Source organism: Phyllobates terribilis, unplaced genomic scaffold (genome assembly GCF_046119375.1).
Source record: "Phyllobates terribilis strain yellow unplaced genomic scaffold, ASM4611937v1 Scaffold_7__3_contigs__length_470593459, whole genome shotgun sequence".
Taxonomy (NCBI): domain Eukaryota; kingdom Metazoa; phylum Chordata; class Amphibia; order Anura; family Dendrobatidae; genus Phyllobates; species Phyllobates terribilis.
The window spans coordinates 433,665,361-433,677,568 of record NW_027362767.1 but is presented as its reverse complement, the minus strand read 5'-3'; the positions used below and the strand labels follow the sequence as shown (position 1 = coordinate 433,677,568).

At 45.6% G+C, this 12,208-nt stretch overlaps 1 protein-coding gene across 2 annotated transcripts in view; it reads left to right on the top strand.

Annotated features, from left to right (window-relative positions):
• Positions 1–10,540, top strand: part of LOC141155268 (RNA-binding protein Nova-2-like) — a 63,840-nt gene extending 53,300 nt beyond the window's left edge. For both annotated transcript variants that reach the window (XM_073642077.1, XM_073642076.1), the window contains exons 3-4: positions 1,803–1,969; positions 9,675–10,540. In XM_073642077.1, coding sequence (XP_073498178.1) covers positions 1,803–1,969; positions 9,675–10,517 — 1,010 coding nt within the window. In that variant the 3' untranslated portion in view covers positions 10,518–10,540. The remainder of the gene's footprint in view (positions 1–1,802; positions 1,970–9,674) is intronic.
• The last annotated feature ends 1,668 nt before the right edge of the window (positions 10,541–12,208 follow it).

Below are 12,208 nucleotides of genomic sequence, written 5' to 3'. Positions count from 1 at the left end.
GTGACATGATCAGAGTAACTGACATTACCAGAGTAAGTGACACCATCAGAGTAACTGACATTACCAGAGTAAGTGACATCGTCAGAGTAACTGACATTACCAGAGTAAGTGACATCGTCAGAGTAACTGACATTACCAGAGTAAGTGACATCATCAGAGTAACTGACATTACCAGAGTAAGTTACATCATCAGAGTAACTGACATTACCAGAGTAAGTGACATCATCAGAGTAACTGACATTACCAGAGTAAGTGACATCATCAGAGTAACTGACATTACCAGAGTAAGTGACATCATCAGAGTAACTGACATTACCAGAGTAAGTGACATCATCAGAGTAACTGAGATTACCAGAGTAAGTGACATCATCAGAGTAACTGACATTACCAGAGTAAGTGACATCATCAGAGTAACTGACGTTATCAGAATAGATGACATCATCAGAGTAACTGACATTACCAGAGTAAGTGACATCATCAGAGTAACTGACATTACCAGAGTAAGTGACATCATCAGAGTAACTGACATTACCAGAGTAAGTGACACCATCAGAGTAACTGACATTACCAGAGTAAGTGACATCATCAGAGTAACTGACATTACCAGAGTAAGTGACATCATCAGAGTAACTGACATTACCAGACTAAGTGACATCATCAGAGTAACTGACATTACCAGAGTAAGTGACATCATCAGAGTAACTGACATTACCAGAGTAAGTGACATCATCAGAGTAACTGAGATTACCAGAGTAAGTGACATCATCAGAGTAACTGACATTACCAGAGTAAGTGACATCATCAGAGTAACTGACGTTATCAGAATAGATGACATCATCAGAGTAACTGACATTACCAGAGTAAGTGACATCATCAGAGTAACTGACATTACCAGAGTAAGTGACATCATCAGAGTAACTGACATTACCAGAGTAAGTGACATCGTCAGAGTAACTGACATTACCAGAGTAAGTGACATCGTCAGAGTAACTGACATTACCAGAGTAAGTGACATCATCAGAGTAACTGACGTTATCAGAGTAAGTGACATCATCAGAGTAACTGACATTACCAGAGTAAGTGACATCATCAGAGTAACTGACATTACCAGAGTAAGTGATGTCATTGGGATGATTAACTTTGACTGTTAAACTGAATCATTATGAGAATATGATCAGCGTAAATTATATCATCAGGACAACTATAAATGCCAGGGTAAGTGACATGTAATTGAGATTTGTAGACTAAGTGACGTCATTAGGTAACACTCATTGCCAAGGTAGCGACATCACCACAACATGGGACATGTGACTGTGCAGCCTGCTGCCTCAATTGGTCATTGCTGTGTCAACGTGATGCACTTTTGATTATTCTCTGTAATTTTGTGGGTACAAATCTTCCATCTGTGTCCATGAATCATCAGCTGTAACCTCCGGGGCAGTGGCATTCATGGAAGTATATATTACATTATTGAGAGGCCAGAGCTGCCCACTGACGCTCTCCAACAGACCCCACACCAGTCTGCCCAAGGCAAGAAGTGATCTTGTGCCATTTCCTCCAGACTGGAAACTGCATGGATAATCTGCACAGAAACTAAGAATATGCTACCAATAAGGGGCGCACCTGAGCAGGAGCTCCCACCTAACGATAGGCAGAAAAGATCAGGGTCCAGGTGACAGTGAGGAGGGTAACAATGGAGACAATGGGGCTTCTGATGGAGAGCAGTTAGGTGGGCGGCTGCTGATCTCCTCAACTTTTCTCATGTTCTTCTTGTTATTTACTCTGTTTGTCATGTGTCGTAGGGACAACGGAGCGCGTGTGTCTGGTGCAGGGAACCGCAGAGGCACTAATGTCTGTACATAACTTCATAGCAGAGAAGGTGCGCGAGGTGCCACAAGGAGCAACCAAGTCTGATCTGGGTGTGCTCATCCCGGCCCAGAACAACATTAGTGCCGAGCGGGCCAAGCAGGTCAGTGCCACTGCAAAGATTGCAGCTATTCCTACCCAATATTTGCCACCCTGATGCCATCCTTGTCCTATATTTACCTCTCATCCCATCCCTGCCCAATCATTTATCACCATTACCATATTTATCACCATTACCATATTTATCACCATTACCATATTTGTCCAATATTTACTACTGTGACACCACTGCGTTCAGTATTTGTCCCCTGATTCCATCCCTGACCAATATTTACCAGCCTTATCCAGCTCAGCCTAATATTTACCATGCTAACCCCTTTTCACCCAATATTTTCCACCCTGATTCCACTTCTGTCCAATATTTACATCTCAGAGCCCATCCTTGCCCAATATTTACAAGCGTGGCTCCATCTATGGCCAATAGTTACCATACTGACACTATTGACCAATATTTTCACCCTGATTTTGTCCTTGTCCAGTATGTACCCCCCTTAACATATCCCTGCCCCATATTTACCACCCTGATCCCATCCTAGCCCCATATTTATCACCCTGATCCAATCCTAGCCCCATATTTATCACCCTGATCCCATCCTAGCCCAATATTTACCACCCTAATTCCATGCTTGCCCAATACTTACCACCGTAATCCCATCCTTGCCCAATATTTACCACACTGATCCCACGCTTGCCCAATATTTACCACACTGATCCCACGCTTGCCCAATATTTACCACCCTGATCCCATCCTAGCCCAATATTTACCACCCTGATCCCATCCTAGCCCAGTGTTTACCACCATGATCCCATCCTTGCCCAATATTTACCACTCTGATCCCATCCTAGCCTAATATTTACCACCCTGATCCCATCCTAGCCCAATATTTACCACCTTGATCCCATGCTTGCCCAATATTTACCACCGTAATCCCATCCTTGCCCAATATTTACCACACTGATCCCATGCTTGCCCAATTTTTACCACCCTGATCCCATCGGAGCCCAATATTTACTACCCTGATCCCATGCTTGCCCAATTTTTACCACCCTGATCCCATCCTAGCCTAATATTTACCACACTGATCCCATGTTTGCCCAATATTTACCTCTCTGATCCCATCTTTGCCTAATATTTACGACCCTTATCCCATCCGAGCCCAATATCTACCACCCTGAACCCGTGCTTGCCCTATTTTTACCACCCTGATCCCATCCTAGCAAAATATTTACCACCCTGAACCCGTGCTTGCCAAATTTTTACCACCCTGTTCCCATCCTAGCCCAATATTTACCACCGTGATCCCATCCTACCCCAATATTTACCACTGTGATCCCATCCTAGCCCAATATTTACCACCCTGATCCCATCCTTACCCAATATTTACCAACCTGATCCTATCCTAGCCCAATATTTACCACCCTGATCCCATCCTAGCCTAGTATTTACCACCCTGATCCCATGCTTGCCCAATATTTACCACCCTGATCCCATCCTAGCCCAATATTTACCACCCTGAACCCATGCTTGCCCAATTTTTACCACCCTGATCCCATCCTAGCCCAATATTTACCACCGTGATCCCATCCTACCCCAATATTTACCACCGTGATCCCATCCTAGCCCAATATTTACCACCCTGATCCCATCCTTACCCATTAACCCTGATCCCATCCTAGCCCAATATTTACCACCCTGATCCCATCCTAGCCCAGTATTTACCACTCTGATCCCATGCTTGCCCAATATTTACCACCCTGATCCCATCCTATCCCAATATTTACCACCCTGATCCCATCCTAGCCCAGTATTTACCACCCAGATCCCATTATTGCTCAATATTTACCACTCTGATCCCATTTTAGCCCAATATTTACGACCCTGATCCCGTCCAAGCCCAATATTTACCACCCTGATCCCATGCTTGCCCAATTTTTACCACCCTGATCCCATCCATGCCAAATATTTACCACCCTGATCCCATGCTTGCCAAATTTTTACCACCCTGATTCCATCCTAGCCCAATATTTACAACCTTAATTCCATGCTTGCCCAATATTTACCACCCGGATCCCATCCTTGCCCAATATTTACCACAATGATCCCACGCTTGCCCAATATTTACCACCCTGATCCCATCCTAGCCCAATATTTACCACCCTGATCCCATCCTAGCCCAGTGTTTACCACCCTGATCCCATCCTTGCCCAATATTTACCACTCTGATCCCATCCTAGCCCAATATTTACCACCCTGAACCCGTGCTTGCCCTATTTTTACCACCCTGATCCCATCCTAGCCCAATTTTTACCACCCTGAACCCATGCTTGCCCAATTTTTACCACCCTGATCCCATTCTAGCCCAATATTTACCACCGTAATCCCATCCTACCCCAATATTTACCACCCTGATCCCATCCTTACCCAATATTTACCACCGTGATCCCGTCCTACCCCAATATTTACCACAGTGATCCCATCCTAGCCCAATATTTACCACACTGATCCCATGCTTGCCCAATATTTACCACCCTGATCCCATCCTAGCCCAATATTTACCACCCTAATCCCATGCTTGCCCAATATTTACCACCGTAATCCCATCCTTGCCCAATATTTACCACACTGATCCCATGCTTGCCTAATATTTACCACCCTGATCCCATGCTTGCCCAATATTTACCACCCTGATCCCATCCTAGCCCAATATTTACCACACTGATCCCATGCTTGCCCAATATTTACCACTCTGATCCCATCCTAGCCTAATATTTACCACCCTTATCCCATCCGAGCCCAATATTTAGCACCCTGAACCCATGCTTGCCCAATATTTACCACTCTGATCCCATTTTAGCCCAATATTTACCACCCTGATCCCGTCCGAGCCCAATATATACCACCCTGATACCAAGCTTGCCCAATTTTTACCACCCTGATCCCATCCGAGCCCAATATTTACCACCCTAGTCCCATGCTTGCTCAATATTTACCACCATGATCCCATCCTAGCCCAATATTTACCACCCTGATCCCATCCTTACCCAATATTTACCACCGTGATCCCATCCTACTCCAATATTTACCACAGTGATCCCATCCTAGCCCAATATTTACCACACTGATCCCATGTTTGCCCAATATTTACCACCCTGATCCCATCCTAGCACAATATTTACCACCCTGATCCCATCCTAGCCCAATATTTACCACCTTGATCCCATCCTAGCCCAATATTTACCACACTGATCCCATGCTTGCCCAATATTTACCACCCTGATCCCATCCTAGCACAATATTTACCACCCTGATCCCATCCTAGCCCAATATTTACCACCCTGATGCCATCCTAGCCCAATATTTACCACCCTAATCCCATGCTTGCCCAATATTTACCACCGTAATCCCATCCTTGCCCAATATTTACCACACTGATCCCATGCTTGCCTAATATTTACCACCCTGATCCCATGCTTGCCCAATATTTACCACCCTGATCCCATCCTAGCCCAATATTTACCACCTTGATCCCATGCTTGCCCAATATTTACCACCGTAATCCCATCCTTGCCCAATATTTACCACACTGATCCCATGCTTGCCCAATTTTTACCACCCTGATCCCATCGGAGCCCAATATTTACTACCCTGATCCCATGCTTGCCCAATTTTTACCACCCTGATCCCATCCTAGCCTAATATTTACCACACTGATCCCATGTTTGCCCAATATTTACCTCTCTGATCCCATCTTTGCCTAATATTTACGACCCTTATCCCATCCGAGCCCAATATCTACCACCCTGAACCCGTGCTTGCCCTATTTTTACCACCCTGATCCCATCCTAGCAAAATATTTACCACCCTGAACCCGTGCTTGCCAAATTTTTACCACCCTGTTCCCATCCTAGCCCAATATTTACCACCGTGATCCCATCCTACCCCAATATTTACCACTGTGATCCCATCCTAGCCCAATATTTACCACCCTGATCCCATCCTTACCCAATATTTACCAACCTGATCCTATCCTAGCCCAATATTTACCACCCTGATCCCATCCTAGCCTAGTATTTACCACCCTGATCCCATGCTTGCCCAATATTTACCACCCTGATCCCATCCTAGCCCAATATTTACCACCCTGAACCCATGCTTGCCCAATTTTTACCACCCTGATCCCATCCTAGCCCAATATTTACCACCGTGATCCCATCCTACCCCAATATTTACCACCGTGATCCCATCCTAGCCCAATATTTACCACCCTGATCCCATCCTTACCCATTAACCCTGATCCCATCCTAGCCCAATATTTACCACCCTGATCCCATCCTAGCCCAGTATTTACCACTCTGATCCCATGCTTGCCCAATATTTACCACCCTGATCCCATCCTATCCCAATATTTACCACCCTGATCCCATCCTAGCCCAGTATTTACCACCCAGATCCCATTATTGCTCAATATTTACCACTCTGATCCCATTTTAGCCCAATATTTACGACCCTGATCCCGTCCAAGCCCAATATTTACCACCCTGATCCCATGCTTGCCCAATTTTTACCACCCTGATCCCATCCATGCCAAATATTTACCACCCTGATCCCATGCTTGCCAAATTTTTACCACCCTGATTCCATCCTAGCCCAATATTTACAACCTTAATTCCATGCTTGCCCAATATTTACCACCCGGATCCCATCCTTGCCCAATATTTACCACAATGATCCCACGCTTGCCCAATATTTACCACCCTGATCCCATCCTAGCCCAATATTTACCACCCTGATCCCATCCTAGCCCAGTGTTTACCACCCTGATCCCATCCTTGCCCAATATTTACCACTCTGATCCCATCCTAGCCCAATATTTACCACCCTGAACCCGTGCTTGCCCTATTTTTACCACCCTGATCCCATCCTAGCCCAATTTTTACCACCCTGAACCCATGCTTGCCCAATTTTTACCACCCTGATCCCATTCTAGCCCAATATTTACCACCGTAATCCCATCCTACCCCAATATTTACCACCCTGATCCCATCCTTACCCAATATTTACCACCGTGATCCCGTCCTACCCCAATATTTACCACAGTGATCCCATCCTAGCCCAATATTTACCACACTGATCCCATGCTTGCCCAATATTTACCACCCTGATCCCATCCTAGCCCAATATTTACCACCCTAATCCCATGCTTGCCCAATATTTACCACCGTAATCCCATCCTTGCCCAATATTTACCACACTGATCCCATGCTTGCCTAATATTTACCACCCTGATCCCATGCTTGCCCAATATTTACCACCCTGATCCCATCCTAGCCCAATATTTACCACACTGATCCCATGCTTGCCCAATATTTACCACTCTGATCCCATCCTAGCCTAATATTTACCACCCTTATCCCATCCGAGCCCAATATTTAGCACCCTGAACCCATGCTTGCCCAATATTTACCACTCTGATCCCATTTTAGCCCAATATTTACCACCCTGATCCCGTCCGAGCCCAATATATACCACCCTGATACCAAGCTTGCCCAATTTTTACCACCCTGATCCCATCCGAGCCCAATATTTACCACCCTAGTCCCATGCTTGCTCAATATTTACCACCATGATCCCATCCTAGCCCAATATTTACCACCCTGATCCCATCCTTACCCAATATTTACCACCGTGATCCCATCCTACTCCAATATTTACCACAGTGATCCCATCCTAGCCCAATATTTACCACACTGATCCCATGTTTGCCCAATATTTACCACCCTGATCCCATCCTAGCACAATATTTACCACCCTGATCCCATCCTAGCCCAATATTTACCACCTTGATCCCATCCTAGCCCAATATTTACCACACTGATCCCATGCTTGCCCAATATTTACCACCCTGATCCCATCCTAGCACAATATTTACCACCCTGATCCCATCCTAGCCCAATATTTACCACCCTGATGCCATCCTAGCCCAATATTTACCACCCTAATCCCATGCTTGCCCAATATTTACCACCGTAATCCCATCCTTGCCCAATATTTACCACACTGATCCCATGCTTGCCTAATATTTACCACCCTGATCCCATGCTTGCCCAATATTTACCACCCTGATCCCATGCTTGCCCAATTTTTACCACCGTAATCCCATCCTTGCCCAATATTTACCACCCTAATCCCAAGCTTGCCCAATTTTTACCACCCTGATCCCATCCTAGCCCAGTATTTACCACCCTAATCCCATGCTTGCCCAATATTTACCACTGTAATCTCATCATTGCCCAATATTTACCACACTGATCCCATGCTTGCCCAATATTTACCACCCTGATCCCATCCTAGCCCAATATTTACCACACTGATCCCATGCTTGCCCAATATTTACCACTCTGATCCCATCCTAGCCTAATATTTACCACCCTTATCCCATCCGAGCCCAATATTTAGCACCCTGAGCCCATGCTTGCCCAATATTTACCACTCTGATCCCATTTTAGCCCAATATTTACCACCCTGATCCCGTCCGAGCCCAATATATACCACCCTGATACCATGCTTGCTCAATATTTACCACCTTGATCCCATCCTAGCCCAATATTTACCACCCTGATCCCATCCTAGCCCAGTATTTACCACCCTGATCCCATCCTTGCCCAATATTTACCACACTGATCCCCATCCTAGCCTAATATTTACCACCCTTATCCCATCCGAGCCCAATATTTACCACCCTGAACCCGTGCTTGCCCTATTTTTACCACCCTGATCCCATCCTAGCCCAATATTTACCACCCTGAACCCATGCTTGCCCAATTTTTACCACCCTGATCCCATTGTAGCCCAATATTTACCACCGTGATCCCATCCTTCCCCAATATTTACCACCGTGATCCCATCCTACCCCAATATTTACCACCCTGAATCCATCCTAGCGCAATATTTACCACCTTGATCCCATGCTTGCCAAATATTTACCACCCTGATCCCATTCTAGCCCAATATTTACCACCGTGATCCCATCCTTCCCCAATATTTACTACCATGATCCCATCCTAGCCCAATATTTACTACCCTGATCCCATCCTTACCCAATATTTACCACCCTGATCCCATTTTAGCCCAATATTTACCACCCTGATCCCGTCCGAGCCCAATATTTACCACCCTGATCCCATCCTTACCCAATATTTACCACCGTGATCCCATCCTACCCCAATATTTACCACCCTGAATCCATCCTAGCACAATATTTACCACCCTAATCCCATGCTTGCCCAATATTTACCACCCTAATCCCATCCTTGCCCAATATTTACCACACTGATCCCATGCTTGCCCAATATTTACCACCCTGATCCCATCCTAGCCCAATATTTACCACCCTGATCCCATCCTTACCCAATATTTACCACCGTGATCCCATGCTTGTCCAATATTTACCACCCTGATCCCATCCTATCCCAGTATTTACCACCCTGATCCCATCATTGCCCAATACTTACCTCCTTGATTCCATCGTTGCTCAATATTTACCTCTGTGATCCCATCCTTGTCCAATATTAACCACTTTGATCCCATCACTGTCTAATATTTATCACCCTATTTCTGTCTAATATTTAACACTGACCAATATTTATCACCTTAATCTCATCCTTGTCCGATATTTACCACTCTGCCCCCTTCTGTGCCCGTTATTTACCATCCAGCCTAAAGTACTTTTCTTGTTTCACTTCCTTAGGCCAAACTAATTGTCCCCAACACAACAGCGGGCCTAATTATTGGCAAAGGTGGATCCACTGTTCGGAGCATCATGGAAGAGTCAGGGGCATGGGTTCAACTGTCCCAAAAACCTGCAGGACCAAACCTCCAGGAACGGGTGGTGACAGTGAGTGGAGAGCCAAATCAAGTTCAACGAGCCATACGAAACATCATACACAAAGCACGAGAGGACCCCCCACAAGGCACTGCCCATCTGAACATCAGCTACATCAACTCTCAGGGTCCTGTGGCCAACTCAAACCCGACAGGTTCCCCTTATGCTGGAGGGAGTGCCGAACCTACCATTTCCCCTTTTCCTACTGCACCTCCAGCCCCTCCAGCCATTTCTGGTGGAGACCTCTTGGCCATCTCTACTGCCCTGAATACGCTGGCCAGTTATGGTTACAGTACAGGCCTTGGATTTAACCCCCTGGTCGGTGGCGTCCATCCAGCAGCAGTCAGTCTTCTAACATCCTATACAGGTGAAGCTACTCCCGCTCTCGGGCTCGGCGGGGGAGGAATTCTCATGGACAAGTTGGCTGCAGAAAGTGTTGCAGGCAAAGAAACGCTAGAGATGGCCGTGCCAGAGACATTGGTGGGTGCAATACTGGGCAAAGGTGGCAAGACGCTTGTGGAATATCAAGAGCTGACAGGAGCCCGAATTCAGATCTCAAAGAAAGGGGAATTTGTTCCGGGAACGAGAAGCAGGAAAGTGACCATCACCGGACCCCCAGGAGCCACACAGGCAGCACAGTATCTGATCGGGCAGAGGGTGGCATATGAGCAAGGTGTGCGGTCAAGCAACCCACAAAAAGTGGGATAAAATGCTTCTTTATTGTTGGGGGGGGGGGGGGAGAGGTTGACGAGTGGGTGGGAAGGGTGGGATGGGGTCATAGAGACAAGCAGATTCCATTTATTTGTCTCTGTGGGTTAAACGAGGACTTACACCTACACAACATTAAGAAGGACTCGATGATGGCGCCATAATATCAGGAAGCAGAACCAAATGGATTCTGTTATTGCCCCTTCTACCCTCCATAGACGGCAACATTAAAAACCCGAAAAATGTGAAGACTCAAAGGAACAAAAGCAATAAGAGTAGATTTTGCACTGCAAAGATGAGTCCACTCACGGCCCCCCTGGACCTGACCCCCTGGATGATGATGCAGAAGCAAGACTGGCTGAAAACATAGCGGATGTTGTATTATGTGAACATATCACATGTCCCGGTTCGGCGACCGGGACTGAACCCTCGCAGGTGGCGATGACCTGCACCCTACAATATCTCATAGACTCATATGTGCCAAAACCTAGAACTAGTGCCAAACCACTGTCCTACTCTCGCAGGGAACCCCGCACAATGCCAGACCTGGTAGTTAGAATCCCACTGGGACAATGATAGAGACTGGACGATGTTATCCTCTCAGCTGCTTCTGTGATAACATTAAAAAAAGGCCAAAATTGCTCCTTTTACTCCAGATGTAGATTTTTTTCCGCAGATGAGGGTCGGTGAAATCAACGGCAAGTGGCAGAAATAATTCCTGATATTTGCATCATGGGCAGTGTGTGGTTATTGGGATGTGATCATTGGTAAGTAAGTGCGACGGCGGTGTAGAGAAAAAGCGACAGCCTCCACACTGGAGCCATCTGTACCTTATACTAGTGTCACCCCAGAGGTTAAGCTAAAGGCTCTGTTCACACCAGATCAGGGCTCGCTGCAGACCTATGTGACATTCAGAATTGTAATTTGGGGTGAAAAAAATTCTGTCATGGCAAATTTTTCTGTTTGATCGTTGCTTCATCACTGCCTGAAATATCTAAGCCACACAAAGAAGAAAAATAAAAGTAGGGTATAAGAATTTTTTTCGGCCAGACAGAAGCCTATCTGCCCCTATCCGTACACATCGCCGTGATTTATGGGCACGTTTGATCCAATTTTGGGAGATAAAAACTCATTGTACCCAATGTAATTTTTGGGCATGTTCACATATCCGTCTTTTTTTCCTTTGTGGATCTTCGGTCGGCAAATAAAGATCAAAATCTCCCATTCAAGTAAATGGGTCAGTGAAAAAAACGGACATCACTCGGATACCATCCATGTTGCATCCACGCGCTGTCCGTCTTCCTCTGTTTTTAAGTTGTATACAACCCCCACCCCCAAAAAAAAAACAACTATTTCTAGGCTTCTCCCGCTCATCGCTCCTCATTCAGCTATTTTTCTTTTACATGAAAAAAAAACAAAAGTTCTTATTTCCCTGTGTGCTGGATCAGACGTGTCCGTTTTTACCATCAATTTTTTATTATTTTTTATTGTATGCAAAAAATAAAATGATGGAAGATTCTCAATCTTCTAGCACAAAGTCCGCGAAAGGCCGGCTGCAGACGAGCGGAAGGAAAATCGCACGAGTTTCGTCCAGAACACTTGGACGATTGTCAACTGATTTTGATCAGTGTCTGTTTTTTCACATCCGTGTGCGATCTGTTTTCATACATCTACATAAAAAAATGTACATG